At 40.4% G+C, this 23,574-nt stretch overlaps 1 protein-coding gene across 2 annotated transcripts in view; it reads left to right on the top strand.

Annotated features, from left to right (window-relative positions):
- CDH17 (cadherin 17) overlaps positions 1–23,574 on the top strand; it is an 87,708-nt gene that overhangs the window by 35,054 nt on the left and 29,080 nt on the right. For both annotated transcript variants that reach the window (XM_065519444.2, XM_005563705.5), the window contains exons 4-12: positions 5,219–5,353; positions 6,247–6,385; positions 8,666–8,824; positions 8,930–9,129; positions 12,047–12,178; positions 12,500–12,650; positions 17,016–17,231; positions 20,801–20,877; positions 22,793–22,984. In XM_065519444.2, the coding sequence (XP_065375516.1) occupies positions 5,219–5,353; positions 6,247–6,385; positions 8,666–8,824; positions 8,930–9,129; positions 12,047–12,178; positions 12,500–12,650; positions 17,016–17,231; positions 20,801–20,877; positions 22,793–22,984 (1,401 nt within the window). The remainder of the gene's footprint in view (positions 1–5,218; positions 5,354–6,246; positions 6,386–8,665; positions 8,825–8,929; positions 9,130–12,046; positions 12,179–12,499; positions 12,651–17,015; positions 17,232–20,800; positions 20,878–22,792; positions 22,985–23,574) is intronic.

Raw genomic sequence — 23,574 nt, 5'->3', positions numbered from 1 at the left:
AATCCCAGCACTTTGGGAGGCCTAGGCGGGCGGATCACGAGGTTAGGAGATCAAGACCATCCTGGCTAATACGGTGAAATCCCAACTCTACTAAAAATACAAAAAATCAGCCGGGCATGGTGGCGGGCACCTGTAGTCCCAGGTACTCGGGAGGCTGAGGCAGGAGAATGGAGTGAACCCGGGAGGCGGAGCTTGCAATGAGCCGAGATAGCGCCACTGCACTCCAGCCTGGGCGACAGCGAAACTCCGTCTCAAAAAAAAAAAAAAATCATTTTTGGGTTGCTCTTTGCTAATGGATAGAAAGATTGATTTTTGTTTATTGACCTTTTATCGTGAAACCTTATAATACTTGTTTATTAGCTGTAACAGTGTTTTTAGGTTCCTTAGAATTTTCTCTATATAAAATCATGGCATCTGTGAACAGTGATAGTTTTACTTTTTTATGTCCAATATTTATGCCTTTTATTTCTTGTTCTTGCCTAATTTCCCTTGCTACAATCTCTAGTATAATGTTAAATAGAAGTGGCAAGATTGAGTATCCTTGTCTTGTTTCTGATCTTATGGGGAAAGCTTTCAGTCTTTCACCATTAAGTGCAGTGTTAGCTGTGGGGCTTACTTAGGTGTCCTTTTATTAGACTGAGAAGTCACCTTCTATTCCTGGTGTGTTGAGTGTTTTTATCATGAAAGTATGATGGATTTTGTCAAATGATTTTCTGCCTCTATTGAAATATGTGGTTTTTCTCCTTGATTCTATCAATATGGGGTATTACATTAATTGACCCTCATATATTGAACCAGCTTTGTATTCTGGGATAATTTCCACTTGGTAATGATATATAACACTTTTCATATGTTGCTGGATTCAGTTTGCTAGTATTTCATTGAAAAATTTTGTGTCTATATTCAAAACAGATACTGGTCTGAAGTTTTCTTGCATCGACTTTTTTCTGGTTTGGGTATCAGGATATTGGCCTCATAGAATGAATTGAATAAGTGTTCCTTACTCTTCTAGTTTTGGAAGAATTTCTGAAGGTTTGGTGTTACTTCTTCTTTACATATTAGGTACATATTTTTTACATATTAGGTACATATTCACTAGGGAAGCCATCTGGTTCTGGGCATTTTTGTGTGTGGAAGGTTTTTGATTACTAATGCAGTCTCTTGTTATAGTTCTATTCAGATTTTCTATGTGTTCTTGAATCAGTTTTAGTAGTTTTTGTCTAGAAATTTGTCCATTTCATCTAGGTTGTCTAATTTGTGGGAAAATAATTGCTCACAATATTCTCTTTAATACTTTCTATTTCTATAAGGTTAGTAGTGGTGTGTCCTGTTATATTCCTGATTCTAGTTATTTTCACCTTACCTCATTTTTCTTGGTCAGTCCAGCCAAAAATTTTTCACTTTTGTGGATCTTTTCAAATAAGCAACTCTGGTTTTGTTGACTTTTCTCCTGTGCTCTTATATTCTCCATTTCATTAATATCCACTCTGATCTTTATTATTTTCTTCTGGTTGCTTTGCTATTCTTCTTTTTCTTGTTTTTTTAAAGTAGAAGATTAGGTTATTTTGGGATTTCATCTTTTTTAAGTCTAAACATTTACAGCAATAGATTTCCTCCAAGTACTGCTTTATCCGCATCCCATAAGATTTGGCATGCTGTGTTTCTTTTTGTTTTCATTTATATCAAAGTATTTTCTAATTTCCCTTTTGATTTCTTCTTTGACCTTTGGTTTTTAGAGTATATTGTTATTTCCACATATTTGTGATTTTCCCAAATTTCCTTATATTATTTTTAATTTTATTCAAGTGTCAAATACTTTGTATAACTTCAATCCCTTTAAATTTATTGAGACTTGCTTATGGTCTAACATATAACCTATCCTGGAGAATGTTCCATGTGATTGGCTTTTGTTTGGTGGAGTGTTGGGTGTCTGTTAGCTTCTAATTGGTTTACAGTATTGTTCAAGTCTTCTGTTTCCTTATTGATTTTCTATTCTATTATTTAAAGTGAAGTCTTGAAATCTTCAATTATTACTGTTGAGTTATTTAATTTCCTTTCCATTCTGTCAGCTTTTCTTTCATGTGTTTTGAGGTTCATTGATAGGTGCATCATATATGTTTATAATTGCTATGGTTTCTTGATAGATTGACCCTTATATCATTATAGAATATCCTTTTTTGTCTCTGAAAATTTTGTCTTAAAGGATGTTTTGTCTGATAGTAGTATAGGTTAATTCTATTCTCATCTTGAAGGATAGTTTTGTTGGATTTACAATTCTTTCTTGGTTACTCTTTTTCTTTCAGCACTTTGAATGTGTCATTCCACTGCCTTTTGATCTCCATGGAAAATCAGCTGTTAATTTTATCACTTTGCATGTGATGAGTCTATGCACTTTTAAGATTCTCTGTCTTTCAAATGTATATGATGTGACTAGGTTTGGATTTCTTTGAATTTATTCTGTTTGGCGTTCATTGTGATTGTTGGATATATAGATTCATGTTTTTCTTAAATTCGTGAAGTTTTGGGTCATTCTGTCTTCAAATAATCTTTCTTCCCCCTTTTTCCTTTCCTTCTGGAACTTTTATTATGTATGTGTTTGTCTGCTTGATGGTGTTCCCACATGAATAAAAATGGGAATCTATTCATTTTTATTCATTTTTTTCTTTCTGTAATCTCTATTAATCTATTTTCAAGTTTACAAATTCTTCCTTCTGCTAGCTCAAATCTGCTTTTGAATACCCTCTTATGAATTTTTCCTTTCAGTTATCATCCTTGTCAACTGTAGAATTTCTATTTTAAAAATTTCTATTTTTAATATTCTTTATCTGATGAGACATTGTTTTTGAGCTTTAATTCTTTAGAGATGATTTCCTTTAGTTTTTGAATCTATCTAAAATAGATTTTTAAAAATATTTAGTAAATCCAACATCTGGGCTTCCTCAGGGACAGTTTCTGTTGACTTAACTTTTTAATATTTTTGTACATTTCATAATTTGAAAACTGAACATTTTAAATAATGTGATGTGGCAACTCTAGAAATCATATATCTTTCTTTTCCTGGAGTTGGTTGTTGATGCTGTTTGTTTGCTTAGTGACTTTCCTTAATGAATTCTGTAAAGTCTGTATTCTTTGTCATGTCTGGCCACTGAAGTCTCTGCTCAGTTAGCTTAGTGTTCAGCTAATGACTAGATAGAGATTTCCTTAAATGTCTTAAGCCAGTATGTCTCCTGGCATTTACCAAGGGGCACTGTGTGCATGTTGGGACACAACCTTCAACTATGTGACAGGCAGTTTACAACTCTGCCTTCGCCTTTACTTTCTGCTTATGCAGAGCCTCCAAGTCAGCCAGAGGTGAGGGATAGGTCCTTCTCAGGCCTTTCCCAGGCATGCATGCAGCCCTGCTCATGATAGTGACCTTGTAGATTGCCAGGAATATATTAGAGATTTTCAAAGCCCCATATGGACATCTCATTTCCCAGCTTTCCCTTTTAAGTGTTTTGGTCAGCTGCTGCTTTGCTTCAACTGTTATCACAGCCTCAGGCCACTGCAGTGTTGAACAATTGCTGATGGTTGTTTTCAACAAATGCCCCAGGGGAAAAATTGTGTGTAGTGTGTGAATTCTGAGTCAGGTCAAATGAAGATAAGCCTTATAAGTAGGTGTTTCCAGGGAAATGCCAACAGGATAGCTAATGATAGTTCTCTGGTGATGGAGCTTTTGGGAGGCTACAAATGCTTCTCACCCTCTCCATGGTACTGTGGTGTGAGGCTGTTGCTTTCAAGGCTACTTCAGGTCTTAGGAAAGGACCATGGGATTAGGGTGCATTAAAACACCACAAAGCTTGGTTCTCACTGATATTTAGTAGGTTTTTGTTGTTGTTGTTGTTTGTTTTTGTTTTTTTTTAAATAAACATTCCTTGGATTTTGCAAGCATCTGGTTCATTTCACATATTCTGAAAAAATGATATTTACAATTTTTGCCAGTGTTCTCGTTGCTTTTATGGAGGAGCAGTTTTCTGCAGGCCCTTACTCCACCTTTCTCACCGATGTCCAGGTCTTTTTCTTAAAGCACAAAATAGCAACATGTTCATTTATTATATAAACAATATAATATCAACAAACAAACATGCACAAAAACTTTTTAACTTATAATCTTACCCGTTTAACACATCAACTGTTCTTGTATTTTAAATTCCATTTCTTACCTACCGACATGAATTCTTTTGGTACTGTTACAGTCTAGATTTACTCTCAAATTTACTTCTGTTACTTTACATCACTGTTTCTTATGTTTCTTCATAATTTGTAGAATGAACATTTTAATGATTAATATTCTGTCAGGGTCATGTGCCATAATAATTTCACTGTCCTTTTTATGACCCTTTAGGAGTTTTCAACCTTACTGGTGTTATAAATAAAGTTACTTACACTACAAGCATGTACTCGTTTGAAAAAATATTCCCTTAGGGTAAATTCTGTATAGTAATGTTTGCTATCAAAGGCTATAAACATTTTATGCCTCAAGTTATTTCTAAAAGGAATATAGGAATTTATATTTCCATCAACAATATTTCTTTATATTGATACTAACATTGATATTGTTTTTAATTTAATAAAATATATAAAAGTATATTAAAACTTAAGGTTGAACAACTTTTATGTTTTCTTAGTTTTATGTGAATTTTCTGTTGTTGTGGTCTTAAAAGTGATACAGCCATATCTATAAATATGGTGGTCAGTATTTTCTTCACTTCTGAAAAATAGATTATCATATAGCATTTGCATTAAGTTGAAGCCACTTATAAATTGTTTTCCTTAACATTAACATGTCTATTAATCTTTGTCACGATTTTTAGAAGTGCTAAATGACATATTTTATCCTAGCAAGAAATCTACCCTTTTAATGCTTCTTAGAAGCTAGTAATGTCATAGATTTCAGATATTACCAAAAAGTCCCTTTTAACCTCAGCTACAATTTAAAGCATCAGTGACTTTTGTCAATGTATTGAATAATAGTATACAGTTTCTTGAGGAAAATGTATGTTGAATGTTACACAGTTATTGTGCAAACAAACTTTTAGAAGGTACCACTTTAAAAGTTTTGAGGATTTCTTATTTGGTAATTGAACCAGTGAAAATTTTATCTGAAATTGGTGACTTGCTACAAATTCCACAACTTTGTTTTTTCCCTTACAACCTAATCTGTTGCTTTTTTCCCCAGTTTAAGGCCAATCCTCCTGCTGTGACTTTTGAATTAACTGGGGAGACAGACAACATATTCAAGATAGAACAGGAGGGACTTCTGTATTACACCAAAGCCTTGGACAGGGAAACAAGATCCACACACAATCTCCAGGTAAATTGAGACCAGGTGAAGGGATCTAACTCCAACCTCTGCGAGCACCCTTTGTTCTGGAAGTATCGCTGGCATCTTCCTCCCTTGCATAGAATCCAGTTACAACTTTCCTTACATTAATGGCACACTTTGCAATCCTTATATGTCCATTTCTTACCAACTACAGAGAGGTGTGGCAAACATATCCTTTTCCTTAGGCTTTTTAACCAGAGTAACCCCACTTACATTGCCAGGACCCTCTGATGGCATTACTTATCTAAGTAAGACCATGCTTAGGTACTTGGATCAAAAGTCAGCACATCAGTGATACTTCACTGGTCTCTGCCGACGGCTCTTGCATTGGCTTGGGACCCATGAAGAAGGCTGCATCGGCGCTAGGATGGAGCTACTTTGGGCATTGGAAGAAGCAGAAGGAACCAGTAGCCAGAAGCTGACTAAAAAGATCCTTCTCCCTCTCTTTCTCCTTTAGTTTTCACTGTTGGTATCTGAATACCTACGAAAGGCAGAGAGCTAACTATGGAAAAAAGCTTTCTGTCTGGTACTTCTGCTGCAGGCCTTGCAGGCTGACCACCATAATGGCTCTGGAAGAGAACCCGACACTTTCATATTCTCGGGGTCACAGTGCTCTTGTTTCATGGACTCCAGCCATCCAGAATAGACGCATGTTCAGTGTCCAGAACACCCTGCTAATAGAAAGTCACCGTCATTATTAGCCAGGCTTGACTGATACAACCCCTATTTTAGCAGCTCCCAATTTGGGCTTTTGTGAGTTCTTTCTGTCCTACAGTCACCAGGCCATTGGTTCTTTGAGTTCTAATTTCCTTCAAATGATTTTCGGGCATGTGACATGAAGTTCAGTCTCACCAACATGGTTTCCTTTTCCTCAACATCAGGTTGCAGCCCTGGATGCTAATGGAGCTATAGTGGAGGGTCCAGTCCCCATCACCATAGAAGTGAAGGACGTCAATGACAATCGACCCACGTTTCTCCAGTCAAAGTACGAAGGCTCAGTAAGGCAGAACTCTCGCCCAGGTAACAGGCAGGGGCCAGAGATATTTATGGAAAGATGGAAGGGTGTCAGGTGGAAGGGGCAGACTTGTGTGGCTAACGGCTGCAGCTGTCACTCAATAAGCACTATCTTACCCACATTTCATACTGATCTGGGAGTTGTTTGACTATCTCTATTGCTCCAGAGCATGGTCTCTCAACGTCTCAACACAGCACTACGTAATGACATCTTGGGTCTGATCATTCTATTTTTGGTCAGAGGCCATTCTGTGCCTTGTAGGATGATTGGCAGCATCCCCCTGACCTCTATCCACTATGTGCCCCCTGCCAAGTTGTGACAATAAAAATGTCTCCAGGCATTGCCAAATGTCCTCTGGTGGGTGGAGGGCACAAAATCCCAGCACTTTGGGAGGCCAAGGCGGGACGATCACTTAAGCCAGGAGTTTGAGACCAGCTTGGGCAACAAAGTGAGATCCTGTCTCTACAAAAAATAAGAAAGTTTGCTAGGTGTGGTGGTGCATGCCTGTAGTCCCAGCTACTTGGGAGGCTGAGGTGGCACAATCACTTGAGCCCAGGAGATTGAGGCTGTAGTAAGTCATGATCACACTATTGCACTTGGTCTGTGCAACAGAGTGAGATTCTGTCTCAAAAATTACCCCCAGTTGAAAAACACTTTTCTAGGGTGATCTTAAAGATACTTCAGAGCTCTAGAACACTCTAGAAAGCTGAGCTTACTCCCCTGTATCTTCTCAGGAACCTCCATTGATATTGTCACTGGTGGTTTCCAGCTCTTTTTTTCTCTTACATCCCATCTATGGCTCAGCCCTTTTCTATGCTACATTGACCTTCTACCTTTCACTTCCGCAAGAGCTCTCCATTAAGGAGTGAGTGTGTCCAGCAGGCACCTAGAAAGAAGCATCACCTCCTAAGAGTTGCACAAAACATAAATGAATATTAGACTTCAGAGTTCTCAGAAATATGGTTATACCTATCAACATTTACTGTATTAGAAATTTTAAAGATATTCATTTAAAATAATACTAATCAAGACTTGGGGCCATTTGCATAATCCCACCATCAAGCTTCGCTTCAAGTTACTTAATCTTTTCCTTCTCTTTCTTCAATGCCTGCCTCTGAGAATTCTGGGAAAAAATTCACTTCACTTTACTTTGTGGAGTGATGTCCCTGTCCCTGAGGCTGCATACCAAAGACTCACACAGACTCTGCTAAATGTGAAGCCTCCAGGCCATACCTTTTCTATCTTCACTAATAGAATCTGCTAGAGCAGTGGCTCTCAAACTTTTTGGTTTCAGGACTTGTATATTCTCTTAAAATTTACTGAGGACTCCAAAGAACTTTTAGATACGTGGGTTATATCCAGTGGTGTCCTGGTAAAGGCTTAACAGCTATTTTTCTGGGGGGACAAAGCTCTGATTTGTAGAATTTTCCAATTTCCATGTTACAAATACTCCTACCATGGCCTATTTCAAGTACCATGGCCTATTTCAAGTGACCATTGGTATTAATAATTGACGTACAACATTTCTGAAAATTCAACAACTGAGTCTCATGAGGCGTCTCTACTACATCACTGGTTATATCTATCAACATTTACTGTATTAGAAATTTTAAAAAATTATTAATTCATTTAAAATAACACTAAACATGTTTTAATGAAAAATAATTGATTTTAAAGACAAAAATAGTGAGAAAAATGGCATTGCTTTAATCTTTGCAAATCTCTTTAATGTCTGTATTAATAGAAAACACTTGGATTCTCATGTCTTGTTTCTACATTCATTCTCTTGCCATGTGCTAGTTTAGTTGAAGTATACGAAGGAAAATTAGCCTCACACAGATATGCAGTTGGACAAGAAAGGAATATTTTAATAGTATTTTCAGATAACTGGACATTCTTTAGTACTATACCCAAACTTAATAAATTGTGGTTTCCTAAAGATTAGTTGCAAAGTGAAATCAATATCAATGCCATATTTTCCATTCTTTTACACTAAAAGTCATTAAATTATCTTGTACTTTAAATGGATCTTTTACACATACATGACCTTTAGCTTTACAGAGCGCTTGAACAGTTTCAGGGACCCTTAGAGGTTCTTGGACCAGACCTTGAGAAACCTTATTTTAGGGAAGGGGAGTGGGATAAATATTTATTTCCACACTGGTGTGAATTGTCCTACCTTTCCCTATTATATATCCACTTTTTACATGGAAAAAGTAGCTATGGTTGGTTTGGGTTTCAACTAATATCTTGTTTTCTTTTTCTGGTTATGTTTTGTTAAACAGGAAAGCCCTTCTTGTACGTCAATGCCACAGACCTGGATGATCCGGCCACTCCCAATGGCCAGCTTTCTTACCAGATTGTCATCCAGCTTCCTATGATCAACAATGTCATGTATTTCCAGATCAATAACAAAACGGGAGGCATCTCTCTTACCCGAGAAGGTATGTTCAGGGGTGCCCTGGTAGGACTGTCTCAGTCAGAAAAAGGGAGTTGGGTCTGTCCCTTCCAGAGATGCTTCCTATTCCCTTCTCCCCTACTTCTCATAGGATCTCAGGAATTGAACCCTGCTAAGAATCCTTCCTATAATCTGGTGATCTCAGTGAAGGACATGGGAGGCCAGAGTGAGAATTCCTTCAGTGATACCACATCTGTGGATATCATAGTGACAGAGAATATTTGGAAAGCACCAGAACCTGTGGAGATGGTGGAAAACTCGACTGATCCTCACCCCATCAAAATCACTCAGGTAGTACCCAAGCCCAAGTAACACTGACAGCCAACTAGAGAAATGGCTTCACTTTGTAGAGACCCACCATAAAGGTCTTCACTGATACACTTATTAGATACATTTTTGCATAGCATGATTATAAAGCAAATTATATAGCCTCTGACCCTGAGTCACTGGACTTGACCATGCCTCATGGGCAGGAAACTTGGATGCAGATACTGTGTTAGGCCATTTTTGCATTGCTATAAAGAAATACCTGAGGTAGGTAATTCATAAAGAAAAGTTTAATTGGCTCATGGTTTTGCAGGTTGTTCAAGCATGGCTCTGTCATTGGCTTCTGTTGAGGGCCTTGGGAAAATTACGATCACAGCAGAAAGCAAAGGGGGAGCAGGAGCATCACATGATGACAGTGGGAGCAAGAGAGTTAGGCGGGAGGTGCCACACACATTTAAGCACCAGGTCTCATGTGAACTCAGAGTGAGAACTCACTTTATCACCTAGGGCATGGTTCTAAGCCATTCACGGGGGATCCGCCCCCATGATCCAATCACCTCCCACTGGGCCTCACCTCCAATACTGGGGATTACATTTCAACATGAGATTTGGAGGGGAAAACATCCAAACTACATCAGATATATACTTTTGCTTTCAGAGAGAACTTCACTCACCCTCACCTTAAAAGTAGACAGCAGTGACGTTTGTTGTTCCCTGTTAGCAGTGTGGGATATGGCTGCCCTGCAGTGGGTCATATATGGTGCACACATTGTATGTATGAACATAGTTTGATTTGGGGGTTGCAAATAGTTTTGAAAGTCTGCTCATTCTTATTGTGGGAAAAATCTTGACCCAATAGACTTGTCCCATCATAGGCTGAGGGACAGAGATAGGACTGGCTAGGGGTAAAAGGATCATAGTAGGGAACCTTTCCCCTTGGAAACTCCCCACACCTGGCATTCTGTCTCCTGTGTGTGCCTCTCCCCTCTGTTCAGATGCTCCTACTTCCCCACCTCTGTGGCATGTGCTCTCACCCTGGGCCCCTTCCTACCTTAGCTCCTGGAAATTCACTCTGGACTCCACCCAGATTTGATATTTTCTGGAAGCCCAGGAAATTTCTCCACATGAAAGCTGTGGGTTAGTGGGACATCCCTGGATTTGGAAGCAGATTAACAAAATCATATTCCTGTTCCATTACTTAAATGACTGATCATAAACAAGTCATTTAACTATTCTGAGCCCCAGTGTCTCATCAATAAAATAGGGATAATGATTCAGTGTTTTGTGAAGATTAACTGCGATAGTATCTGTAAAAGTAGATAAAATTATTAGATATTAAAAGATAAGAAGAAGTACTAGTCTGTAGTTCCCCTAAATTTTTTTAATGCTATTATTGTTAAGGGGCCCTGGAATGGCCTATTCCATCATATTTATTGAGATGGGCCCAGGGACATTTATTTATTGAATGTTGAATTAATGAACTTCAACTTCAGGAGGGAAAAAAAAGGAAGAACAGCAGAAAGAATTCTGATTTCCCAGTTAGAAAGAAAGCATGTCAACACTCATTACCATGAGAATTTCAGATTGGTGGCTTAGACTAAAGTCTTCGTAGCTGTTATTCAAGTTACTCCCATAGGGATTTGTAAATGCTGCAAAGAACTCATGCTTAGTTGACTTGAGGCTGCCAAGAAAACATTCTAGAGTGTCTACCCAATTTTCAGGCCTGGAAAAAATGCTCTGGGTGTTCTGAAACCCAAAAGGAGAGAGGGAGAGAAGGAGGGAGGGAGGGAGGGTGGGTGGAAGGAAGGGGGGAGGAGAGGGAGGAGGGAGGAGGGAGGGAGGAGGGAGGGAGGAGGGAGGGAGGGAGGGTGGGTGCAAGGAAGGGGGGAGGAGAGGGAGGAGGGAGGGAGGAGGGAGGGAGGGAGGGTGGGTGGAAGGAACGGGGGAGGAGAGGGAGGAGGGGGGAAGGGGGGTAGGGGAGAGGAACTCAGGCTGAATTTTTAGAACACAAGAGGAGCCCACTTTATAACCAAACAGGTAGTCTTTGCGTGGACAATGCATGATGCTTAAATAATTAGCAAGGAACAAAGTTGCTTCTGTGATACCTTCCCAGGCTGCTCTGAGAATAGTTTATTGTGAAAATTTCAACTAGCAGTAGGACCTTGGGCAAATCACTTAAATTTTTTGTGCCCTAGTTTCTTCATTGTAAAATGGAGATAACAGTAGTCTGTACTTCAGAGGACTGTTTGGAGATTAAATGAGATAACACATAAATATGTTTAGAATTGTGTCTGGGATGTGGCAAACTCAGTAAACATTATTGATATATCAGACCAGGCTCTGTCTATATAGCAAGTAGATTGGTCTTACTTGTGTTATTTTTTATTTTTGCCAGGTTGTTTACAAACAACCCTAGGAATTGGCAGTTATTCTCATCCCTGAAGTCTCTGAGGCTAAAAATTTAGGAAAGGAATGTCCTTATTTTTGTATCATTTGTCTTACTTAATGGCATGGAGAAGATTTCAGAGTGGCCTCTATTGCCCCTGTTCATCTTCATTGTTGAGTGTTAGATGCTCACCATACATCACGGCTTGGTCCTCAGACACTGCCAACTACAAAGTACATTTTGTTTCTTAACTTGATGGTTCATGGATAGAAAGTTTTCACAGTCAGACTTCCAAAAGAAACCCTGTAGAGGGTTTGTGAGGAATTGCTTTAGAGAAGAAACATCTCCTGGTGTGCTTTTTTCGAGCAATATAACTTGGTGGGGAGAAACAGGCTTATTTTAGATTAAAAGTGAAAAATATAATTCAGTTGTTATAAGAAACCACAGACATACAAGGTTGTCAGAGATTTCAAATTGAGAACCAGAAAATTATTTCCTTTCCAGTTCTCTCAGTCCAAATGTAGCTTTCCTCACAACTGACTTTGGGTCTTGTAGGTGCGGTGGAATGATCCCGGTGCGCAATATTCCTTAGTTGACAAAGAGAAGCTGCCAAGATTCCCATTTTCAATTGACCAGGAAGGAGATATTTACGTGACTCAGCCCTTGGACCGAGAAGAAAAGGATGCAGTGAGTAAAAGAGAGTAATTTCACAGGCGACAAGACAAAGTCCTATGCCCATCTACAGTTGAGAGCAAAATGGATTTTACTTAAAAAAAAAAAACAACACACACACACACACACACACATTTCAGACTCCAGCATATTATTGGTTTTCAAAGACATGATAATTTTCACATAATTCTGACCCATCTCATTTTTTTTATCTCCCAGTTCTAAGTGAATTAAAAATAAGGGAGTAAATGACATAGAAATGAAACAGCGATTTTCTCTGCCTTTGGCAGAGGGTGGTGGGTGAGTCTTGTCTTAACTCTGACTTTCCTGTTGTAGTATGTTTTTTATGCAGTTGCAAAGGATGAGTATGGAAAACCACTTTCATATCCACTGGAAATTCATGTAAAAGTTCAAGACATTAATGATAATCCACCTACATGTCCATCACCAGTAACTGTATTTGAGGTCCAGGAGAATGAACGACTGGGTAAGAAATGAGAGCTGCCTAATGCTGTTTAACTTCCCTGCGTTTCTCTCCTCTGCTGGGTAAAATGTGAGCCGGGGACCTTACTGGGAGTCAATAATCCATGCCTTCTACAGCATAGAGGTTGACTGTACCTTGGGAATCATGTAGGGACCGTATTTGGGATCAAACGGTATCTGGATAGTATTCTTAAATTGGGGCTTTTATAACTACCACTACCACTACTACCATTATCACTATTATCACCCTTGCCACTATCATTAGTATCACAGCCACCTACACTAGTATCTTATATACATGTATATAGGGATATCGCATTTGCAGGATTTCCCCATACATTATTTGACCTCTAATAATCTCATTAAAGAGACAATCTCATCACATTTGCCAAAGAATTTAAACATTTACACCCAAAGTCAGACACCCTGCAAGAAGTTAGCAATACCAGTGGAAGTTGACTTTTGACCCTTGGGCGCCCCTGTCTAAGAAGCTGATAATATAATTCAAGAGGCTGCTAGATGAAGTCAAGTCCCATCTATTTTTATCATTTTTGCTTCGTCTTGCTATGTTTTCTTTTACTGTGTCCTGTGATAGCTTTTTAGTTTTTCTATAGGAACAACTACTGTCAGAACATTATAATTTCTGGGAGTTTTATGGCTTCTCTGGGTTTGGGACAAGGCTTGTCTATTTCCCCCTTGGCGGTGAGCCCCTTGACTGAGCAGACTGGCATTTCTTGAAATGTTTTGTTCTGTTGTGCTGTGTACATTTCAGAGGCTTTACAAGTGTAGCAGCCTCACGACTATCATTTCTAGAGCTTTGCTGCCCTTGTGGGCAGATCCTCCTATGCTTTGTGGACGGGCTTATATTTTCTTTTGGTTCCCCCGCTCCTCACCAGACACCTCTGACAGAGTGGGTGCCTTCCCGGAGGTTTGGTGGGTGCTGCTGGAGTGGTTTGCTCACACTGCTCATTATTTTTCTTCTTGCTGTCAGGTGTCATGTGGCTACCTTTTGTCAGTGTGTTCTGTGTCACTGTGTTCTGTGCAGGTCCTCTCTTTGATTGTTTTCAACTCCTGCCACAACAGGGAGAGTTAGTGCCAGCTTGAAGGATTTCAGTTCATTATAAGGAAGAATCTTCTCACAGTCACAATTGTGTAACAATGGAATGTGTAACAATAGCCAACAAACACGTGTGCCATCACCTTCTTGGGAAATCTGGGATGTTCTGTGACACTGAATAAAGGTGGAAAATCTTGACAACCTTTGTTGACCTGGACATGACACTTCAAGCCTCTTTTACATTGGGCCAAACATGTACTGCATTTGTTACCTATTTCTGCAAAACAGATTGCCCTAAAGCTTGGCAGCTTAAAACAACAAACATGTATTATGTCACAGTTTCTGTGAGTTCGGAATCTGGGTGAAGTTCAGCTGGGTACCTCTAATTCAGAGAGTTCTGAGGGAGAGGGAAAGAGTACAGCAGAGCAGGAAAGGACAAGCAAGATGGAAGTCAATCTTTCTATGACCTAATCTTGGAAGCGATCCCATCACTTTTGCCATTAGAAACAAGTTGCTAGGCCTAGCCTGCACTCAACAGGATGGGGTTATGAAACAGTACAAATATCAGGAGATAGGGGGGTTGCTGGGAGCCCTTTTAGAGGCGCCTACCTCATCTGGGAAGAGGACAGTGCTGGTTTTCTTAAGACTGAAGAAGTCATTGTTGGTAGAATAAATTTTGAAGGGGCTCAGCATGCTATTTGCCTCTCTAAAGGTGAGAATTTATTTCGTAAAAATATTTCAGAGTCTTTAGTGGACCAAGAGTTCTTATAAATCAACTGAGCATATTCTATATGTGTAACCTGAAAAAGGTACAAGACAATGCTCCTACCTTGTGGGGATTTACTGTCTAGCTGAGCTGACAGGACATGAGTAGGTGAAAATATTCACAAATTAAACCTTGATAAAATACTGAATTAGGCCAGGTGCAGTGGCTCATGCTTGTAACCCCACCCAGCACTTTCGGAGGCCAAGATGAGCAGATCACTTGAGAAGAGTTCAAGACCAGCCTGGCCAACATGGCAAAACCCTGTCTCTACTAAAAAAAAAAAAAAACCTACAAAAATTATCCAGGTGTGGTGGTGCACGCCTGTAATCCCAACTACTTGGGAGGCTTAGGCATGAGAATTGCTTGGGCCTGGGAGGTGGAGATTGCAGTGAGCTGAGATCATGCCACCGCGCTCCAGCCCGGATAACAGAGTGAGACTCCGTCTCAAAAAAAAAAAAAAAAAAAAAAAGGATTCTCCAGTGTATTTACATTCTCCGGTTTGGTATCTTGTGGGACTCGTGTCCCCAAGTCTTAGCAACACTAACATTTATTCTTGAATCCCACTTGCCACCAAGTCTTATGTATTCACATAGAAAATTTAGACTCTCATAAAAGCCCCACCTCCCTAAATATTTCTGCATATTTCCAAGATATGCTACATAAACTCCTGTATCAGTTTGAGCTGCCACTTGTTCCTGGCCTCAGTCACTCAGAGACATGGTTTCTTTCACTTCCAACTGATCCACAAGTCCTCATGGTGCCTCTGGCAGCATGGAGGTTTCCTGTGAGTGACAGGAGGACAGCGTCCTCAGTTTCTTGCTCACTTGCTGAGGGCATAGAGCTATGGCAGGGCTGCTGAGACACCAAAGGACCACAGAATTTAGTAAGACACTCTTTCATCCCAGCACACAGACACTTTTCTTGCAAGGGCATATGCATGCCATATGCACTAGATACATATTCTCTTCTGTCCTATTTCTTCTGATGGTCCCTGCATGCAGCCCATGAGACACATCTGCATGTGTCCAGCTCTACTGTAGATATAACATAGGTACTTTCTTTTTCCTCCCCCAACCCAAAACCAAAAAACCTCTAAATTTCCATATATGTCAGTGGATGCAAACTGTGTCAGTGGATGGGTAAGAGGGTGTAACTACACAAACGGAATGAATTCAAGTTTGAGCTCCTACGTGGGATTCTTGCTGCATATAAAAAGACCCACAATTCTCACCTCCCAAAGTAGGATGGTCTGGAAGCTGTCGGAACTCGCCCAGAGCTGGGTGCAGAACCAAGTCATAGCCACTGGCTTGTAGAACTCCCTTGACTGAAACCCTGACAGGAATGAAATACTTAGGACCACAAACTACAGCATGGCAGAGAGGATCCTGCCTGGTCTCTGCCCTGTGTTATCTTTGGTGTAGAGTCAGTCTCTGCAATTGTTCCATGAAGTTGCTTAGAGGCAATCTAGGGTTGGCTTCTCTTTGTTTAGTGATACCATTTGCCATGTGCATTAGTGTCCTAGGGCTACAGTAACAAATCACCACTGACTTGGTGGTTTAAAACAGAAATCTGCTCTCTCCTAGTCCTGGAGGCTGGAAGTCTGAAGTCAAGGTGCTTGCAGGGCCGCATTCCCTCTAGAGTCTCAAGGGGAGAATCTTTCCTTGCCTCTTCTGGCTTTTGTTGGCATCTAGTGTTCCCTGGCTACTTGTGGCAGCCTATCTCCAACTTCCGGCTTCCTCCTCCAGATCATTTCCTCCTGTGTGTGCATCTCTGTGTTTTCCTTCTTACAGGTACACCTGTCATTGGATTTAGGGCTGCCTCTAAATCCAGGATGATTTCATCTCCAGAGCCTTAACTAGTGATATCTGTGAAGGCCCTATTTGCAAATGAGTCCCATGCTCAGGTTCTGGTAAACATGAAGTTTTGGGAGGGAGCACTAGGTGTTACAGGCTGAATGTGTCCCCCATGCCCGCAAAATTATATGTTGAGGTCATAACCTTCTGTTCTAGGCTACATGTTCCCCCTCCCCCAGATTCATAGGGTGAAATTTTAACCCCTAGTACCTCAGAATGTGACTATATTTGGAGATAAGGTTTTTAAAGAGGTCATGAAGGTAAAATGTCCTTATGGTGGGCCCTAATCCAGTATGACTGGTATCGTTATAAGAGGAAATGTGGACATAGGGAGGTTCAGACGGAAGGTGCTGTGAGGGCACCGGAAGGAAAAGACAGCCACCCACAAGCCCAGGAGAAGCCTCGGAAGAAACCAACCCCTGCAACACCTTGATCGCAGACTTCTGTCCTCCAGAACTGTGAGAAAATAAGTCTCTGTTGTTTTATCCGTGATACTTAATGACAGCCCTGGCTGACTAATACACTATTCAACCCATTACATGATAGGATGAGAAGAATCAAAATAAATCTAAGAATGTTTGTCTGCTATCCCGAGTTATTCTTGGTGTTTTCTAGGAATGTGCTTATTCAGTGAAACTATTTTAATTACATGGAGCCTGTAATGGTTGGATTTCCTTCTTTCCTTCCTTATAGGTAACAGTATTGGGGCCCTTACTGCACATGACAGCGATGAAGAAAATACTGCCAACAGTTTGTTGAACTACAGAATTGTGGAGCAAACTCCCAAACTTCCCATGGATGGACTCTTCCTAATCCAAACCTATGCTGGAATGTTACAGTTAGCTAAACAGTCCTTGAAGAAGCAAGATACTCCTCAGTACAACCTAACGATAGAGGTGTCTGACAAAGGTTAGTATCACTCCATTGTCTTGAGTACAAATCATTGTTTTCCTTCTAGCTATGACTTACTTGCCTGCTCTAATGTCTGGTATGTTATAGAAGGATGCCATTTAAACCTTCTTTGCTTCCTTTGTGAAACACACATAACACAGAGATAGCTGGTTGAACACTGTAAAGGCCAGAGCTGCAGCTCAGGCACCATTGTTGTGTTGGTTTGGGTCCTATGAGAAGCAGATGCCAAAAGGAGATTAAATATACAAGGATTTTATTGGTGGGGAGCCTGTGAGAAAAAATTGCAGAAGGGCACAAAGAAGGCTGGGAGAGTCATCAGACCAAAATGCAAGCCTGATGCCTGACCCTGAGTGAAGGGGAGATGGAGAAGGAAGGCTGCTGGGAATGTCCTAGACTAGAACAGTCTGAGGAAAGCTTGGCACAGCTGTTGGGGAGTCTAAAGGTGGCTGTCAAAGGAATTCATTGTCTTTGAAAACGAGCCTTACCATTGCTGCTTTTCTCAGTCACTGGCTGTGGACAGTCCAGAGGAGGTGAGGTCTCAGTGCGAATGTGGTAATAGATTCCAGAGCACACGGTGGGGCCGTCGTCAGTTAACATCCTGTTGTTGGAGGTCTGCCAGGCACATTCTGCAGACCATGATCACAAACAGGAAAACTAATTGTATTTCCCAATACTTGCTTTCAGACTGAAAGGGCTCTACTGTAGGAAAGTGGAGAAGAAGCGCATCTTTCGGGAAGTTCTGTCTTATCCTATCAGCTTCTAGTTGGCCATTTGACAGTATCAGGAGACATTCTTCCCTATACTCCTTACACAATTGCAGAGCAAGTGGTTCTTAATCTCTGTTGGGTCACAAGAGCCTTTGAGAATCTGATAAAATACTATGCATTCTCAATCAGTTGCACACATTGTTAAACAAATAAGCACGGACACATAAAATACATGGATTCAAAGAGAGACTCATTTCAAGGACACTCACACTCCTAGAAGGTCTTTTGAGTTAACTCATACTGAATCTTTGATTACCATATAATTCAGTAATTGTTCTGTTGGCTGACACAGGTATGGAGAACAAATAAGAAACGTTTCACACTGTGCTTCATGTTTCTCTCCTTGGCAGGGATATTGAGATACTAGGCAGAAGCCAGGTTTAGTAGGGCCCCAATGCAGAATGTTTGAAACCTAGTAATTTGACAAATATTAAGGCCCTAATATTTGTCTAGCATTATTGTAAGAGATAGAACAGATGTAAGTATAATAAATCTTCCCTATCCACGACAAGCTAACAATTTCACACTCTCAGCAGTCCATTCTTTCAGCAGTTATTCCACATTTACCTATTTGAGGCACCATGCAAGGTATTGGGGAGACATAGATGATTCTATCCTCAGGGAGCACTCATTCTGGTAGAGGGGATGGACATGTGAGTCAGTAAATTGCAAGGAACCGCACAAGGTAGCCCATGAAGGAAATAAGTGACTCAGTGGAGGGAGAGAACAGGTACAGCTTTCTGGAAGAGGTGTCTCTGAGGTGGCCTTTGAAGGATGAATATGACAAGTTACAAAATCATGTAGGGCTTATGGGAGAGTGGGAATCCATGTGGAAATGCATGGGAACCTGGAGCAATTTGAAGATAAAGTTTAAAGTGGGAATCAGATTACAATTGTTTATTTGCATGAGTAAATCTACAGAAAATATGGACCAGATGATAAAATATATTCAAATACGTGTGTGTGTTGATACAACTAAACATTCAACTGTGCACTACAGAAAACTAGAGACTAGGTTATAATTAACACAGTTTTACATAAAACCAAGGAGGGCCTTTTACCCAGAAAGGCCCACTGCTGGCCAAACGAGGTGTGTGCAGAGCAGTGAGCCAGTGGGTTCCGGGTTTGGGACCACTCCAGTCTTCAGCCATTCTTGTTGCCTACAAACGTTCTGAGGACCAGCCTTAACTTCAGTCAATATCCACTTGGTTGTAATTGGATTGTTAATAGATTCTGTCCCTGGGATCATCTCCAGTGCATTGAGTACCCACTCTAAACTACCTGGGAATATTAATCAGGATCCCAGCAGGAAATGGAGGCTCCCCTCAAAGAGTTTAAAGAAGGGATTGTATGCAAAGGTTGTGGGCAGGGTTAAGGGAAACCAACAGGACGTGTGAAGCACAGTGAGCAGCATTTTCTGCCCTAAAACCCAAAGAAGTCAGGGAGGCGAGCATCCCCCAAAGGAGCAAGGCCTGTGCCTGTCACTAGAAGAGGGCTGTTGGCAACAGGGGTGTGACACCCCCAGCCACGTTCTTCCTATTCTCCCTCCAGTCTTTTGCCAGGCCTCCCATTGGCAGAACCCAACTGTTACCCTCAGGGTGAGGATGTGCATTGATGCAGTTCGTAAGATCAGCCCCTTGGGCTACAGAGCACAGACAGAGGAATGGATGGTGGCTGCAGAGGGCAAAGGGAGCCTCTGGGTTTGAATCCTGGCTCCATCACTAGTTAGTTTGTGTGATCCTGGTCAGGTTACCTGAACTTCTCTATTCCCTGGCTTCCTCATCTGTTAATTAAATGGGAATGACAGTAGCACTATATCATGAAGTTATCATGAAGATGAATGAGTAACTCGGGTAAAGCAATACTGTTGCTGGTATCTAGAGGCCACTAACAATTGTATTATGATGAAAACATCAGTTCTGTTATTCACATTTTACAGATAAATGGAGTGAGGCACCCAAGCTCTCACATATATGCTAAGTGGCAGAGCCAGAGTCCAAACAGTGAATTCCAAGCCCAGAGTCTTAACCATTATGTCTAACCATGGTTAGAACAACAGCAACCCAACAAAGAACCTGTCATTTTATTTCTTGTTCTGTCTCCCCCAGGCATCCTGTCCCCACCTGCACTCCACACATATCTGGAATCTAGCTGAAGCTGCTATCTGCCTAGGTCTTGGAATTGTGAAACCCATCCCTGAAAGCCTGGGTGATTTCTCCAGGGATCCAGGAGCTACCTCTGTCCCCACCTTGCTTCCTGCAGGCTGGGTAGCCAGACTCTTGTGAATAGCTAATTGTGCCAGTTCCTCCCTTACTTAGAAGATAGCAGGCCCTTGAACCTCCCCATCATAGTAGGCAGAGCAGATGTAGGATGGATGTGTTCAGACAAGGAGAGACAGCCACTGGGATGCTCAGAGAAGGCTTTCTGGAAGGATAGTTTTGCTCTGGACTTTAAAGATTACTTAAGTTTCACTAGTCAGAAAAAGACTGCTTCACAAAAAAGCCATCCTGCTCAGGAACAGCCCGTACGTAACTTTACTTAGGAGGACAGCAGGTGGACAGCAATGAAAAACCCAGAAAAATCTCTCTTAGATCTGTCTTTAGCCACCCTGCCGCACACATGGTGACCACTTGGGTACAGGTGGGAAGCAGAGAACCCATTCTCGGCATAAATTGCATGTCAATTGCAAAATTGTGGCTATGGCTGTCACTTCACTTGCCAAGTATTTTCTTGTGGATTTCTGATTTTAATGCATGATTTTCAGTGAAAATTTTTATGACATATGACTTTGGTTTTCAGATTTCAAGACCCTTTGTTTTGTGCAAATCAACGTTATTGATATCAATGATCAGATCCCCATCTTTGAAAAATCAGATGTGAGTAGTTGTCATTATTTTTCTTTACTTTGTTCATTTTACTTGACCCTTTCTTCTGGGATAAAGACACAGACAGTAGCTAGGAAAAGTGCCAGACTTAACAGGTAATCTTGATCAGTGCACCAATAACCCAGAGGCCGTCTTCAGTGAAAATCTTTGGGGGAACAATAACACTATTATAGGTGTCTGGGAACATTTGTTTATAAACTCCTGCCAATAGCTCATTTATTCCAAGGGCTTCTTAAAAACAACAACCACAGTCTTTGTCAAATTGAAAAAAGTTGAATGGCGGCTTGCAGTTTGTCATTATATATTTTTGTGTATAGGACAATAAATAGATTTACTGCTAGATCTCAAGCATTTTTAGTCAAAAATTTAATATTTGGAATGTTAGCAATTTAATTTATAATAATTGGGTAAGAGAAAGGAAGAAGAAAAAATTAATCTATGACTTAAGCCAAAGAAAAATGTGTCCAAGACATTTGAGAGAATTCTAACTGGACAGAAAGAAAAAAGTCAATTTAGAACCTCAAGAAAAATGCAAATTACTATTTTCTTATCATTGATAGGGCGTTCAGACTTGGTGATGACTTTATCATTGTTTCCCTTAGGAGGGAAGTCTCTATTTATTTTGAAGGAGCAAGAAGCCCATTTGACTAGACTGTTATGTTATTTTTGAAGTCAGTTATGAGGCAGCCCAGAGCCCTGTGATGATGTTCATAAATCAAAATAGGGACAAGGCTGTGACAAAGAAAGGAATTGATTTATGAGGGGGATAGGGGTGGGAAGAGGTGTGAGTGGATATGTCTTGTATAACAGGCACTGAGGTTCAGCAGGCATCAAATAACTCATTTCTTCTCAGCCTCCATTCTCTTGGGCATTTGATCCTTTGCTAACTTTGTGACCTCCTTGCCTTTTATCGAGACAGTGTTTTTTAGATTGAGGGTAAGAATCTTGCACTTGAGGTCTCAGAGCTTAAATACTTATCTGGCGACAGAGAGAGTGAACCTGCTTCTTTCAATGCCGTGGTCCTCTCTCCTGATCCCTACTTAGAACCCTCTTTAGAATCATAATGCCAAGAGAGACGATCTGGGGGATTTTTAGCGGAGTGGGAGATGGTCTAGGCCAGTGTTCAAGAGAACAGGCTTTGGAGTTGCACAAACATGGCTTTGAATCCCAATCCTGTGACCCACTAGCTGTGTGACCCTTGGTGGGTTTAACTTCTCCAAGCCTTTGCTCCTCGTAAGTGGAGATGGTAACATAACTACTCCATACGATGTTTTGTTGCTTTTCTTTACTGAGCACTTACTATGTGCCAAGAATTTAGGAGCTTTACATGCATTGTCTCCCTTAATGCCCACAGCAAACATGAAGTAGTTTCCATTACTATTGTCTTCATTGGACAGATGATGAAACTGACACTTAAAGAAGTGAAGTAACTTGCTTCAAGCCACCCAACTAATAAAAAGCAAGCCTATGATTCATATTCAGGCTGTTTAACCCTAAAGTTCAAGCTTTTAATCAACCTCCATTCATTGGTTGATTTAAGAATTGATTAAATAATGTATATAAAGTGCCTACTACCTGATAGATACTCAATACATGGTGGCTATTTATATCATTACTACTACAATAATTAAGTTATTTAACAAATTGGATATAGAAGGGGGAATTTGTTTTAGAATCCTACCAGTAGCTCTCTGAGATATTGTGTTCTTTGGTACAATGGATATCGGCTCATGAGTATGACTGATGTTAAAATCAACTGCAATATATTCATCAATAGGAAAAAACATGCCCCATGAAGATTGATGCAAACTATGACTTGTGTCTATTCTGAAACCAGAGAGATAAGTTTGTCCTTTGGCTTTGATGACAATAGACCTCATTGTTTCCTTCTCCATTTTCTCCTTAGTATGGAAACCTGACTCTTGCTGAAGACACAAATGTTGGGTCCACCATCTTAACCATCCAGGCCACTGATGCTGATGAGCCATTTACTGGGAGTTCTAAAATTCTGTATCATGTCATAAAGGGAGACAGTGAGGGACGCCTAGGGGTTGACACAGATCCCCACACCAACACCGGATATGTAATAATTAAAAAGGTAAATAGCCCATTTATTTAATATAATTTGTCTTTGTTTATGGGTTAATTTACTAATGACAGTGTGAGGATCTATAAGCAGAGGTGATGTATTAGCAGCCGCCTCTCAGGCATGGTGATGGGTTCCTGGATGCCTGGATTCCTCTTAGTCATTCCTGTCTTCCTGACAGACGGAAAGTCAGGGTTCTAGACCTGGCTCTGTCGCTAGTTAGCCAAGTAAATTTTACAGGGAGGTAATGTCACATAAAATATATAAAATGCAGGATGAACAACTTTTTAGTATAAGTGTGTTCCTTGCAATATTTGGGACACATTTATACTAAAAAGTTGTTATTTATCTGAACTTCAAATTGAACTTAGTGTTTTATGTTTTTATTTTTTATTTTTATTTTTTTATTATTATACTTTAAGTTCTAGGGTACATGTGCACAATGTGCAGATTTGTTACATATGCCATGTGCCATGTTGGTGTGCTGCACACATTAACTCATCATTTACATTAGGTATATCTCCTAATGCTATCCCTCCCCTCTTCCCCCAATAGGCCCCAGTGTGTTATGTTCCCCTTCCTGTGCCCAAGTGATCTCATTG

This window comes from Macaca fascicularis, chromosome 8, assembly GCF_037993035.2.
Source record: "Macaca fascicularis isolate 582-1 chromosome 8, T2T-MFA8v1.1".
Taxonomy (NCBI): Eukaryota; Metazoa; Chordata; class Mammalia; order Primates; family Cercopithecidae; genus Macaca; species Macaca fascicularis.
The sequence above is the reverse complement of the archived record's forward strand: the minus strand, read 5'-3'. Positions and strand labels throughout refer to the sequence as shown.